This window comes from Cynocephalus volans, chromosome 5 (genome assembly GCF_027409185.1).
Source record: "Cynocephalus volans isolate mCynVol1 chromosome 5, mCynVol1.pri, whole genome shotgun sequence".
Classification (NCBI taxonomy): domain Eukaryota; kingdom Metazoa; phylum Chordata; class Mammalia; order Dermoptera; family Cynocephalidae; genus Cynocephalus; species Cynocephalus volans.
This window is the reverse complement of record NC_084464.1, coordinates 66,996,662-67,012,208: the sequence shown is the minus strand read 5'-3', so window position 1 is coordinate 67,012,208 and position 15,547 is coordinate 66,996,662. Positions and strand designations below refer to the sequence as shown.

The window sequence follows — 15,547 nt, the reverse complement described above, 5'->3', positions numbered from 1 at the left end:
TGGGTGACTGGCAGAGGCAGAAGCAAATGCAAATTCTATATAGGCCAACAGTGATTGTTAAAGTGTCTCTCAATTTCAGAGATGCTAAAATGTGAAAGTGTTTTAGCACACAAGTACAATATCATCTCTTGATCATTTATTCCATAAGTAATTGAAGGTCTACTATGTGTGGCTGAGGGTCTGCTAGGAGATGGGAATAAAGTAGTAAATATGCTAGGGGCCCCTACCCTCACAGTGGTCCTAAGTAGAACCTGATGCAGAAGGTTTTATACAAAAATATAATATTGAAGAATCATCTATACACTATCATTACAATTCAAGTAGGAAAAAAATCAAAGTGGGTCTTACATTCACATTAGCTTTTGAATGAAACAATGACTCACATGCATACAGATGGCAAAATCAGCAGCATCTTTTCTTTTACTACAGCGAGGATGAAGAAAGAAACATCCAATCCTATTCAGGTAATTATAGATCTTACAGTTCAGTGGAGGCTTCCAATTGGTGTTTCCTCCTATTAATTTTAGAAAAGACATAAATGATAGTCAAACAGAAGAGGAAAAAACTGAAAACTGTATCAAGGAAAAACATATACTAGAAAAAAAATTTTCTGGAGGGAAATTACTAGATTAGAATGTGGGAGAAGTCAGGCCTAGCACAGGGATCACCATGTGCTTTAACAACTTGGGAAAGCAGCCCAACTTCCCTGAATATACCTACTCATCTGAAAACTCAAAGGGATATTAAACAGAATAAAAAGTAGTGTGTGAGAAAATCCTTTGAATGGCATCATTCTGTATGACTGTAAGCATCAGTGGTTTTACAAATATTTCAAGGCTGTTCATGATGGGTAATTAGCAAAACTAGACTTACTAAAACACTATACTAGCTAATTTATCCAAGTCAGTATGTTTATTTTTAATCCCAATCCTCCTCTTTACATGCTCTTGCCTATCAAACATGAACTATAGTAGATTGCTCACTATATTAAACCTCTGTAAACCAAAGAAGCCTCTCCCCCAGGTTTGGTCAATGGTTTGTAAAGAGACTTAGATGAAGTTGCACGCTTACGAATAGCAAGGATGAATTGAAGAAGCAGTTACAGCGTGTTAAAAATAATACCAGTCCTGTAGCTAATGCCCAAAGTTCAAAAGTTAACTCTGCTATTTATGAGTTTTATAACTTGGTGGGGGGGACACTTCTCAGCCTGCTTCCTTATATTTTAAAAGGTAGAAAACCATAATAATCAGTAGCCATGATGTTAGTATCAAGCAATAATGCCTGGCTCATTGTATGTGATGAATGAGGACTTTTTCAATGTGTATCAAAAGATTCATAAACTTTAGGCCACTAAATACAGCTAACATTTACCAAGAGACACGTAAAGTGAAAAATATTCCAGCAGAGTAACTATAAGGCAAAGTAACAATATTCCCAATTATGTTCCTATGTTCTATTCAGGAAGGTTCAAGAGGAGCCTTTTAAAGTGAACCATATTCTAAGGGGCAAAAAAAAAGGTTTTCTCAAATGTTTTCCTTATTCACCATACCTTGAAAGCCCCAAATAAATGTTCCTTGGTTAAGATGCCCCGGTAGATGACCAAAAAAGTTTGACCAATTATCAAAATCTACAAAGACTATATGAGTCATGGTTCGCAAGTAATCCAAATCTGGAAGCTCAACAACTTCTTCCTCTGAGAAGAGAGAAACATTAACATGAATTCTGCAAGAATCTGCTTAAAATATTCTATTTTCTCAAGTCTAAAAGATATTAGAGACATAATAGGGAAAAAAATTTATCTTGCATGTAATAAATATCTATCTAAACCTTTTTGTGAAACCCAAATTTGAACAAGACACACTTCACACTCAAATCAGATAAAAAAAATACAGAGTCCTGAAAATTTCATCAATTATATATTCTTTTCACAAACATCTGCCATTATAAAAGGAATTTTTTAAAAAAATTAATGCACTGAAAGTATTGGAAGACTAAATTTTAAGGATAAATAACCAAAAACTTGTTCCATCTATCAAAATAAAATTTCATGGTTACCTGTTAAGAATGGTCTTCCCACCAGAATTTGGTTCTTTTCCTAGTCTAGACTGATTTATTAGTTGTCTTCTGGCTCTATGAATAAAAATCCTAGAGAGCAGAAATAATATAACCTACAACCATGCTGCCATAAAGTGGTGCCAGAAATAGATGCCAGTGGCACATTAGTACCTCGCACCATAAACACATCTTTCTTGATTCTCTCAGGTTCTTCTTTCATCTTCCCCCATTCTCCGACTCTCATTCTCCATCCCCTTTCCCTTGTTTCATACTTTTCCACCTTGACAAGGCCTTAAAGTTTCCAATCATAGCAATGCAAACTTTAAAATATTAAATCATTTTTAAAATGAATAGTTTCTACTCTGCCTAACAGAAGTTCCCTCAAATATAATACTGGCATCCCCTCCCACTTCCAAGCCACCTTATATCTCTTCTCCAAGTTCTCAGTAATTCTAGATTTAGATACTACAATCATCTTCTACCAAACACAGACAACCACAAATTCTCAAAAAGTAATCAGAAGAGCAAAAGAAAAGCATAAGAGAACATAAAATGGTGTGACCACTATTTGGAATAGAGTTGAATGGGTATTACATGATATAATGCTTTCTCACTGAAAACATGCCATGACTAAAGGTGATAGTGAGATCTACATATGCTATAGAGCAGGCTTGTAAAAATTTAATAATTCATAAAAATATTTTGTTAGCCAAAATATTTGCATATTCTGTCTCCACATAACATTGTATAACTCACCCTGAGTTAATATTTCTGTAAAAAGATACAGACTTACATTACATTAAGCTAATAAATCCCTTTAAGTATATGCTGCAGTAATTAGCTTAATGTATCATACTATCATGTTTCCTGTTTCTTGCTTCAAAACTGAATCACTATTAGCTTCTATAAAATGGTGGATACATTGTATGTAAGTTTCTATATTAGCATGTGAAAAATCTGCAGAGTTGTAAAGCCATACCTGTATTCTGACAGCTTAGGTCATTCTCGGCTCCTTTCTCCATCTCTGAATTTTTTGGATAACTTACTGCCTGTTTCAGTTTTCTCTCTGTGCGTGAGACACTGGCAGTAAACTTGTACAGACATGCTGTTTCAGATCCAAAATGAGCCATGCTGGGTTTCTGTAAGAAGCAATGTTTTCTATGGAAGTGCTGCTGAGCACTCTCAGGATCATGAAATGTTTTGGTGCAGGTGCCACATTTGATTACATGCTGCTGCTGCTCACTCTTTTCTTCTCTGTGCACTTGATGGATATGAGTGTTCATGTCAGCTAAATTCTGTGCTGTTGCTGAACACAAACTGCAGCGGAACCACAGTTTACCTTTATCCAGCATGATTTGGAGACATCTACTATAATCTTCCTTTCTGTTGACTTTACAGATGTAACTTTCACGGCAACCACACGTTAACAGGCTACTGGTCTCTATTACTGGAAAATCATCCTCAGTTTTAATTGAACTTTCAATTTTTTCTGACACAAACACATAATCAATGCTGTGGTGCTCCTCATAATGACTCAAAAATGCTTCTTCCACATTAAAGATCAGAACACAAAGCCCACAAAAGTATTTAATCTTTATATCATTGTCATGCTCATCTTGGCAATGTCGGTATAATGTTTCTATTTTATGAAAAGTCTTTCTGCAATGGGCACAGCTATATCTATGAAACTTGTGACTTGCCAAGGACATGCAGTGCTGTTTTACACATTCCTGGGAATCAAACATATCTTCACAAATTCGGCATTGCCATTTGCCCCTTAGAGGACTGTTTGCTGGGGAATGATCGATAATAGTAATAGTTGAGGAAGGTTCGCTAGCAGTCAAATTATTTACCACTGTCGTAGAAGATGATGGTAAAGTTTCACCTTCTACCTCATCCATCTCATAAAAATATCTATGTCCATTATGAAATTCAGTCACATGTGCCATGATAGTATCTTTCCTTGTTAACTCCTTTTTGCATGTCCGACACCAGAAAAGAAAGTTATTTAAATGTGCCCCTCCATGAATCCGGCTCATATGTAAACGGATAACTCCTGAATCTTCACACACCTTTCCACAGACCACACACTTATAACACATTGTGTTTGCTGAGAAAACATGCTTTTCTACTGCATCTTCACTTGGGAATCGTTGATTGCATTCACAAAACCAGGTTTTAACTACTGACTTTTCTTTCTGGATGCAAACCACACCTTCGTGGCTTTTGTCTTGTAAATTCTTCTTCTTTTTTGGAACGATGCTGTAATCCTGTGAGCTAGATTCTTTAATAGACATAGTTCTTTTAAGAGATGAAAATTTTGATTGATCTAACAATAAATGCAAGTCAGAAGGAGGTCTGTTCCCTTCATTGCCATGGCAATAAAGTAAGATTGATTCTTCCATTGAGTTAATGACTCGGATTTTGTGTCCTGAATTCTGCTTGTGATTTTGGGCACTGGTTTCATCCACAAAGACTTGGTTGCAATTTGGACAATAACCTCTTAACATGAATTTCTCTGCAACCTGGGTAATGCTCTTCTCAGCTACAGCTACAGGACCAGCATTTCGACAACGAACTCTAAATTGGATAAAAAAAATAAACTCTCTCATAAGAACCTTCTAAATATACCATATCTCTGTTTTTATTGCAGGAATTATAAAATAATCAATGTATAAATAAACACGAAAAGATACTTTTTAATAAAGATGCAGATAACATAATATTCTATCATCTCAAAACACTTGAGTATTACCTACATTTTATCTATTTCTAACCCATATACAAAAGGATAAAACTAGAATCAAAATATTTTTTTAAACTTCAGGCAAATTTTGGAAAACTGAAATCAGTATGAAACGCACTGATAGAGAACCTTATCAGACAAGCAAATTGTTACTCTCTATGGTAATCAAACTGTATGGAGAAACACCATGGTAAGATTCTAGACAGCCTAGTACCTGTTCTTTAAGAACTGATTGATTTTATGTCAAAAATATGCCATGCCCATAGGTGCTTTTGCACTCAAGAACTAGGCTCAATAAGAATACACACTATTCCAAAAATTAACTCAAAATAAATCAACTTCTCTAGGGAAAGGAAAAATGGAACAATTATGCTTCAACTATCTTCCCTTCACTACTAAACTCCAAAGAGAACAGACCTGTTGCCATTCTATATATTTAATATATTTTAAAAGAGAAAAATTATACAAAATATGGTCTCTAATTATACTAGAATTGAAAAGGAGAACTAATATTAAAAATCCCTAAATGTTTAGAATTAAATCCCTAAATGTAAAATCCTTAAAAGTAAAACAACATATTTCTAATGAACCTAGAGGTCAAGAAAGAAATCAAGAGAAAAGATAAAATTTTTTAAAAACATTTTTAAACAGCTTTATTGACATATTCACATACCATATGTCACCCATTTAGAATGTATAATTGCAATCATTTTTCATATACTCACAGATATGTGCAACCATCACTACAGGCAACTTTAGAACATTGCATTATGTCAAAAAGAAATCCTATACCCTTTAGCTATCACTTCCTTTTCTCCCCATGCTCCCCAACCCCAAGCAACCACTGAGCCCTAAGCCAACTACTTTCTGTCTCTATAGATTTTGCTGTTCTAGAATTTCATATGAATGGAATTATTTAAGTGGACTTTTATGACTGGCTTAGTTCACTTAGAATGTTTTCAAAGTTCACCAGGGTTACAGCATGTATCAGTATTTCATTCCTTTTTATAATATTCTATTGTATGGAGATACCACATTTTGTTTATCCATTTAACAGTTCATAGACATTTAGGTTGTTCCTACTTTTAGGCTATTATATATAATGCTGCTATAAACAAACATCCAAATCTTTGTGTGGACATATGTTCTCATTTTTCTTGGCTATATACCTAGAAGTAGAAATCATTGGGTCAATATGGTAACTCCATGTTTAACCACTAGAGGAAGAAAAAGATAAAATATTTTTAAATGAATGTAAAATGAAAACACACCTTATCAAAATCTGTGGATGCAGGTAAAATAGAGCTTAGAGGGAAAACAAATCTTTTGCCAGATTCGTATTTAGAATATATAAAGCAACCCAACTCACTATTAAAAAGGCAAACAATCAACTTTTTAAAATAGGCAAAAGCCCTGAACAGACATTTCACAAAGATAAACAGACGGCCCATAAGGACATGAAAAAGTGCCCAACATCATACATAGTTCATCAAGAAAATGCATATTAAAACCACAATGAGAGGGCCGACCCCGTGGCACACTCGGGAGAGTGCGGCACTGGGAGCGCAGCAGTGCTCCCGCTGCGGGTTCGAATCCTACATAACGATGGCCGGTGTGCTCACTGGCTGAGCGCGGTGCGGCTGGTCACGAAAAAACGACAAAAAAAAAAAAAAAAGAATAGCTAAAATGAAAATGACTGGCAATATCAAATGTTGGCAAGGATGAAGACTAATTAAGAACTCATACCTTGCTGGTAGAAATGTAAACTGGTACAACCACTTTGGAAAGATGTTTAATAATTCTTATAGAGTTAAAGATACACCTACTTATGACTCAGCAATCCCACACCTAGATGTTCATCCAAGAGAAATGAAACATATGTCTACAAAAAAACTTATACAAAATGTTCATAACAGTTTTATTCACAATAGCTATAAATCATAAACAACCTAAATGGTCCATCAACATGAACACAAACAAATTGTGCTGTATTCATAAAATAGAATACTACTTACCAATAAAAAAAGAACAACATACTAAACAATATGGATAAATCTCAACGGATATTAAAACAAAGACAAAAGAGTACATACTACATGATTCCATTTACATGAAGTTCTAGAGGAGATAAAACTAATGTAAGGTGTAAAATATATCAGAATAGAGACTGCCTGTAGGTGAGGGGGTGGGAAATGACTGGGATGGTACACAATGCAGCAATATATATTAGGATGAGAGTGTGATTTAAATAGATGTATCTATTTGTCCAAATTGTAAAAGTTAAGATTTGTATACTTAATGAACTTGAAATTTTATTACATACATTTTTTTTAGAGTCCTTATTTATAGATACATACTAAAGGATTTACAGATAAAATGATATACTGACTAGGATTTGCTCCAAAATGATAACTTGTAGATGGTAGATGTATAAATGAAACATGTCTGTCATATGTTGATAACTACTGAAGCTGGGTGAAAAGTACCCTGGGGTTCATTCTACTAGTTTCCCTACTTTCATATATTACTTAAAATTTTCAACTGTAAAGACAAAGAAAAATATCATACTGGAATCCTTCTTTATTGCTTGATATATATGGCCCGTCACTGAGATTTAATCTTTCACATGTATATGATATTTTCCATTCTTGTTGACTTAAAGCCAAGGTTCTATTTTAATTCTTTCTTCTACTCATACTCAGAACATACATAAAAAAACAAAGACAGAACTTAGAACTGTTAGCTTGTTCTACATTCATAGCAATATCAATATATTCCTTTTCCATACCTCTATTTTCTCTCACTGTGCTAAATTTGGTTAATTTCCAGGCAAATGTATATTTTTATTTAAAAAGGAGAGAAACATGATACAGAAAAGTATTTGTTGAATCTTCCCACTGATGAAAAGGTCATCAGGGTTTCCTTTCAAGAGTAGACCTGTACAAACCTGAAATGGGCAGTGAGCTCCATGTGGGAACGCAGTGTCTGGTGGCAGGCCACACACTTAACTTGAAATGGAACATCTCTGCAGAGAGAGATCAAAAGTTTCTTTGCAAAAGATGGAAATGATATTGGATGCGCTTTTCCCTTGTCATCTGAAAGGCAAAATAAACTATAATTTGCAAAGTCATTTGAGTATATAGTGACCCAACCTTTTTTCCCTTTGACTTTCTCAACATCAGTTGAAGTAAAAGAACATAGTTATTTATGTGATAAAAATCTAAGGGAAACCATTTTCTAGCCTTAACTACAAAGGACACTTTACACTCTCATTAAATGGGTATTAAATGCAGAGGAATCCCCAGCTTCCCAGATATCATGGATATAACAAAAGCACTATCCTGAATAAATGTTTTCTTCCCAAGTTTCTCTTCACTCCTCAAAGTAAGTAAACCTTACTCATAGGTACAAGTAAATATTGACAATCTTTTTTAAAAAATAAGATTTGAGATTTAAAAAATTTTTCATTTTCATGGTTCTAAAGCTAACATGAGGATAAGTAGCCTCAAGAACCTGAGAGGTATAGTAAATCAGCAAAGATTAAAATTGTTTAATAATTTTCAACATAAAAGAGTATTAACATACCGCCCAGTTTAAAATTCTGATGGAAATGATTCTTTCCAGACATATGCTTCACACATTCATCCTCGCTGCTAAAAAGAAGAAAGCAATTTGGACATGCAAAACATTGAATAATCTGAGGAAGAAGGTTGTTGCTATGTCCATCATCTGCAGCTTCCTAAAATATAAGGCAAAGCCATATTATAAACAACTAAAGCCAATACTTAATTTCTTAAAATCAACTTTCAAAATTTCTTATTTACTTGGAATATTAATTTTTAACATGAAAATTTTTAACATATCAATTTTTAACATGAAAATTTTTCTTCTCTGAGTGTGAATTATGGAACTTTTATCAGTCGCATGTGAAATTTTAATTTTTTTTCCTTCAAAAACAAATGGCCATTTTTTGTGATAAGAAATATATAAATATATTTGCTTTCTATATATTTTTCATTTTTATGTACATTCATATATACTATATAAATGCATAAATATGATCACATCACATACACTTTTTATAATGTTTTGCTTTGTGTACTCTACCCTGCAATATAACCAATGTTTACAAATATGTATTCTTCCATACATTTCTCCACACTGAATCCTTTACAAAATATATAGAAATAAATATACAAAGGGGAATATCATTGTTTTATCAAATATTGTTATCTAACAAACTCTTCTATTAGTTTTCTCATTCCATAATACCTAATGAAAATCCCTAAAAATCAACTGGTATAGCTCTAATTTATGCTTCATAATTGTTACCATCAACTCCATTGTGTGGATCTATTATGATTTAGTCAACCATTCATTTCTAGCTGTTTTTGTGGTTTTGGTTTTTTTCTCCTCACTATCAACAATGATGTACACTTCTTTGAATATATACCCCGAATTACAGCTGCTTTTTTTCTCTTTATCAGGAGTGGCTTTATAGGGTTAAAGGGTATACTTGGATAATAAGATACTATATGACCACTTTTCAAAAAGGCTCTACCAATTCACATACCTCCTGGCACTGAATGAACTTGGCAGCAATAGATATTATGGATCTTTTTCATTTCTGCCAGTCTGACATATGTGATATTCATTGTTACTTTAATGTGTATCTCCTGTCTATAAGTGAGTTTGAGCATTTATTCATACATTTATACGGCTATCTGGATGTGTTCTTCTGTGAATTTCTTATTTATAGCCTTTAGCTTTATTTTTCAATTGTTTTGTTTTCTCCCCTTCTAGTCAACTTCTATCAGTCCTTTGCTATCAAAATTAATTCTTTGTCTCATCCGCATTTTACAAATATTTTTTCAAACAGCTATTAATTTTATTTACAGTCACTTTAAATTTTGATATAGACAAATAAGTATATCTTCTCCAGCATCTAAGATCCCAAACTTGGTTAAGAGCCTCCTCTATCCTAAAACTGGAAATTAAAAAAGAAAAGTGTCTATTTATTTGTGTATGTACTAGGGTACTTCAGAAAATTTGTGGAAAAAGAATTAAAAGATAATACAACTCTTTCCATGAACTTTTTGAAGTACTATCATATATGTCTGTGTGTGTGCTTTTTACAACTATAATTTAACCTCTTGATAATGGTCTTTAGAGTAATAGCCTTAAAAATTATACTGTGGCTTCTTAAATTACTATTATTAACACTAGGAATATCACAATAGTTTGTGCAGTGCTTATGAGAAGCAACAAGAAAAAGGATAGAAAATTTACATTTATATTGAGAACACACTAGGGTTTTGAACATGTTTATCAATGTAATCTTCATAAAAACCCCATGAGGTACTATTTTCCTTATTTACAAATGAGAAAATGGAAATTCAGGCAGTCAACCAACTTACCACTCTTCCCCCAAACAAACTGCACCTCTAGGAGACAAACCTTCCATTCAAACTCAGCTTTATATCTTTGTTACAAATTCTATGCTCTTTTTACTACTCCTTCGCCCCCAACCCCCACTCCTGTTTTAATTTGATGAGAGCCACATAGAAGAAATAACACCCAGGAGGACATTTTGCATTCCATTTAGAAAGTTATAAATGATAAGGGCAATGAAGACATTTACTAACCACCAATTTATACAAGTTTGTCCTACTTGAAGAACTCTAAGTAAATACAATTGTTTTTAGTTTAATTGTGAGTTAAAACTGGATTCAATATAAAGCTTGTTTAAGTGATTTATTCAATAAAACCCAAATGTGATTCTATACAAAAATTTATTGGAATATACATTATTATAAAAGCATGGCATATTTGCAAATACTTTTTCAAATTAGGGGAAGAGATGGGAAATAGGATATCTGGTAAATTAAAGTACTCATTTCCTTTTTAACATATTTCTGGTTACATTAAAATAAAATATACAATACAAATTTGTATATCAAAAAAAGTAGAGGGCTGGCTGGTTAACTCAGTCAGAGCTCGGTGTTGATAACACCAAGGTCAATGGTTTGGATCCCCATACAGGCCAATCATCATAAAAAAAAAATAGAGCCACAGTAAGATACCACTTCATATCCACTAGGATGGTTATATTCAAAAAGACAGATAATAATAAGTGTCAGCAAGGATGTAGAGAAATTGAAACCCACATACACTGCTGATGGGAAAGTAAAAATGGTGCAGTGTATTAGATGACAATTTTGCAGTTCTTCAAAAAATTAAATGGTTACCATATGACCCAGCAATTTAACTTATTAAAACATGTCCACACAAAGACTTATTCACAAATATTCATAGCAGCCCTGTTTATAATAGCTAAAAAGGAGAAATACACAAATGTCCATCAATTTATGAACTGGTAAATAAAATGTGACATATATCCATAAATGAAATATTATTTGGCAATAATAAGGAGTGAAGTATTGATACATGCTACAACATGAATAAGCCAGTCATAAAGGCCACATATTACTTGAATCCATTTATATGAAATGTCCAGAATGGACAAATCTACTGAGATAGGAAGAAGTTTAGTGGTTGTGTAGGGCTGGGAAGACGAGCTAGCAAAGGAGAAAAATCACCTTATTTGATACAATAGCCCTAAAAACAGAATAAAGAGTGCTAGCTCCTATTGATCCATAAATGACACAAGCTTACAGTATATGTACCACCACAATAACAAAAAAGGGAGAAAAAGCAGGAAGCTTTCTGGTGATAGACATAATACCCATTGGATAGCTTTAATGTCAAAAGTCACTAGACACTGTCTATTCAAAGTGTGAACCAAGGACCAGCAGCACTGACATCACCTAGGTGCTTGTTAAAAATATAAATCTAAGGCCCCACTCCACACCTGCTGAGTCACAGTCTCCATTTTAACAAAATTCCCAAGTGATTCATGCGCACATTAAAGTCTGAGAAGTCCAGAAAAGGGGAAGAAATAAAAAAAAAACAATGCAAATTGTAAATAATTTGGTTCTCTTTCATTAGAGAATGCCATCCTTACAAAATAGAATTCATAGGTATGAAAAATGGTGAGGCTTATAGGAGGGTACTTCAAAAAGTTCATGGAAGGATTTGTATTACCTTTGAATTCTATTTTTCAACAAAGTTTTTGAAGTACCCTCTACATACAATTTTCTAGCAACCGCTCCTGGTTCATTTAAGAAAGGCAATTACAACCTAATGCATACTAGTTTGTTTTTAGAATTCAAGTGATAGACATGCCAAAGAATAAACAATTAGGAGCATTTACTGAGGGTTACAGGTCAGCCCCAAAGCACTTTATAGAGTATTACAGTTTCTCTTAAATCTTATACGTAAGTATAACAATAAAAGTGACTGTGGAATCCAGGTCTGATACAAAGCCTTTGCTCTTTTGGTTTTAACATTCTGCTTCTCAAATAGTCAAAAATCTACTTCCTAGAGTGAAGGCAAAAGGCAGGGCAAAACAGCACGGAATGTATGATTCCCAGAAAAAAAGAAAATAAATAAATTAATGAAATTTGGGAAAATAAAAATGAAACGTATTAGTTAATTTGAAGGTTAAACTACCTACTCAAATTTACTAAAGAAAAAAAAGATAAACATGTCATTGCAATAGAGAAAACACTTAGAGCACAGAATAGGGAAACATGTCCTGTAAGAAAAGGTAGAATATTAGTGACCTATTGCAAAGGCTAAAAATATTATGGAATGCAGTTTTCTTACACCCTTTCCCCAGACCTTCCATATATCATGACAATAGATAGCCCTATCATTTCTTTCTTCAATATGTCTTTTGGCTTCATTTTAAGGTCTTCCCTTTAAACGCCATTACCGAAGTCAAACCCTTCTCTCATCTCAAAGCTGAATTACTGAAAAAGTCACCCAAACTGCTATCCATGTTCACATCTTTAAATACACTCTGAACATTACTGCCATTGTAACACCACTCGGACTCTTTGGTGTCCATAAAAAAGGGGAAGGAATTTGGTTCTGGAATAAAGAGTCCTTCTAGCTCTAAAGGTAGGAAACATGCAAATATCAAATTTAAAATCCTGTGCTTTACAATTGGGTTACCATCTGTGTTGGGAGTCCCCAAGACTAGCCTCAGGTTCAGTGATTTGCTAGGAAGACTCACAAGACAAAGCACACAGTCATATTCACAACTATAACTTATTACGGTGAAAGAATATAAAGCAAAATCAGCAGAGGGAAAAAAGCATATGGGGCAAAGTCCAGAGGAAACCAGGCCTAAGATTCCAAGGGGTCATTCCAATGGAGTCACACAGGACACCTGTAATTCCCCCAGCAACAAGCTGTGACCATGTGAATTGTTATCTACTAGGGAAGCTTATTAGAAACTCAGCGTCCAAGGTCTTTATTGGCAGATGGTCATATCGGCAGCCTCTGACTAGCATGTACAAAATTCCAGACCCCCATAGGGAAAGCAGGTGTTCAGCATAAACTATACTGTTTGCACAGTTTGGGCACAGTGAGCCACTCACATCAAAAGAATGGTGGGAACGCTCCCCAAATCCACGTTCCCAGACACCAGCCAAAGGCCTACACTGCAAGCAAACAGTGTTTCTAAGGATAATAGTCTCAGGCCACATTAATTTTTTTCTGCACACTACCTACAGTCCCACAGTCACTATACTATTTATGCTCTTCAACCTTACCCAGAATTCCATCACTTTTCTTTCTATCTATCCAAATCCAATCCTTCAAGACCTCTTCTCTCCCATAATGCTTTGCCAAATTCTCCAACACATACTTCTCTCCCCTTTCTCTGAACTATTTCACCTTACGGTGTACCATTAAGGAATTGTTCATTCTAAAGCACAAGTTCCCTGTGTGTGAGAAATATAGTTGAGTTCTCTTACATTATAGTGCCTAATCATTGTTAAACAAGATACAGTCTCTTAAAAACTAATGTATATAACAAAATCTGCTTCAACTGTTATGAGAATGTTAGGAGAAGCCTGATGCCTGTGCCAGATGCAGCTGTCCCAGAATCATAAGCCAAATAAACCTCTTTTCCTTATAAATTACTCAGTCTCAAGTATTCTGTTATAGCAACACAAAACGGACTAATACAGTTATATAGAAAAAGAATACTAACTTAAGATATGTTCTTACCTTAGCAAAAAGGTGATCCCTATATTGCTGTTGAGTAACAAATTTTTTATAACATACTACACAAGCAAAGGAATTGACGAAAGGTCCACGTAATGTAATTGTTGGATCACACGGAGAGTGATCAAACCTACTCAACAAGAGAGATAACATTAGAAAAATCTATGTTCTAGGGGAAGAACTACTGCTTCATTTGTGAAGCTAAACATATACACACACATTCAGAACTTTATACTTCCCTACTTAAACAGTAAATAATGTTCTTCATATTTAGGTGACTCCCATATGCCAGGCAACCCCTTCAGAGAGTGATCAACAGTTAGTTCAAGATTTCTTAAAAGTACTCAAGAGCCAATAAAATGCATTTAAGTGTTTCATGCAAAACTGGTACACTTTCATTTTGAAAAGGATAAGCCCATCATCTGTTCCTTCTTGACTTGGTTACCATAAAATTCACAAATAACTTTAAATGAACCATTGCAATAATAATCTCATGTTAAGATTTCTGGCACACCTCCTATAAAAGCTTCTAATCCTCTTAATGCTCATTTTAACCATTTAACAAATTTACTTCACTTTAAACTGCCAGACTTTTTTAAACAGTTGAGATACAGTATGCTACCCCATTATTTATAGACTGCTGCAACTCCCTCTAGAAGGCCCTCTTGGTAGGGTAAAGCATAAGTAGGATGAGATATTTGGAAAAGACAATGGCTTAGAGTGCCAAACTCTCAATTTCCCATCTTTCCACCCGTAGAAAGGGGGACTGTGGGCGTAAGACTACTTAATACCTTTAATGCTACCTTCTTGATATTTTCTTTTCTCAAGCTCTATTATTCAAAAATTTAGTAAAGCTCTACTATTCAAAAACTCAGTAAATAGATAAAATGGGTTTCATAAATAGAATATTTCTTTATTATTAATTTTGCTTACATTGGTTTGCCTTTAACATTTATTTTAAAGCCATTTAGCTTTCTTTAGGCTAGAGCAAAACCTGTAAGTACTCTGTGTTTCTTGCAATTTACATTTATGGGCTGAATTTCTCTAAAACTAATCCAACTGCATTTCAATGTAAAACTAACCTGTTTAGAATTTTATGAGACATACTAAAGAGAAATACATACTTAAAGACTACCTACACTCTTAAAGAAGACAGAAAACACTAGAAAAATCTGTGTATTCACCAAGCCTTCTAAAAAACCTAAGAAATATAAATTAGAAATAATATCATAATAGCACAAAACAATTTGAGTTTGTAATAAATCACAATGATACACTGGAATAATCACTATGACAGAGGTGCACCACACTTTCATGTTATGAAATTATTTTGTAAATCATTTGCTCTTCAGTATCCACTATTATTAAGATCCTACTTACCTTTTTAAATGTCCTAAGAGAAGGTGCCCATTGTCAAATTCCTTGTTACAGTGCATTATGGGACACGAAATTGGTTTTGCAGACACCCGCACTTGGCTTCCTCTTCGGAATGAACTTTTTGTTCCAGAATTAATTATGCCTGTTTTGAGTCCTATATTGCGGGAATATAAATTCTTATGTTACTATTTCAGATAATGGTCCTTTGGACTGGTAATCAAAATTATGACC

At 34.0% G+C, this 15,547-nt stretch overlaps 1 protein-coding gene across 1 annotated transcript in view; it reads right to left on the bottom strand.

The window, feature by feature from the left end:
- Window positions 1–15,547, bottom strand: part of ZNF451 (zinc finger protein 451) — a 77,834-nt gene that overhangs the window by 17,870 nt on the left and 44,417 nt on the right. Inside the window, exons 6-12 of the mRNA XM_063097050.1 lie at window positions 15,320–15,470; window positions 13,943–14,069; window positions 8,387–8,540; window positions 7,749–7,896; window positions 3,035–4,635; window positions 1,550–1,693; window positions 384–514 (exon numbers count right to left, since the gene is read on the bottom strand). Of these exons, the coding sequence (XP_062953120.1) occupies window positions 384–514; window positions 1,550–1,693; window positions 3,035–4,635; window positions 7,749–7,896; window positions 8,387–8,540; window positions 13,943–14,069; window positions 15,320–15,470 (2,456 nt within the window). The remainder of the gene's footprint in view (window positions 1–383; window positions 515–1,549; window positions 1,694–3,034; window positions 4,636–7,748; window positions 7,897–8,386; window positions 8,541–13,942; window positions 14,070–15,319; window positions 15,471–15,547) is intronic.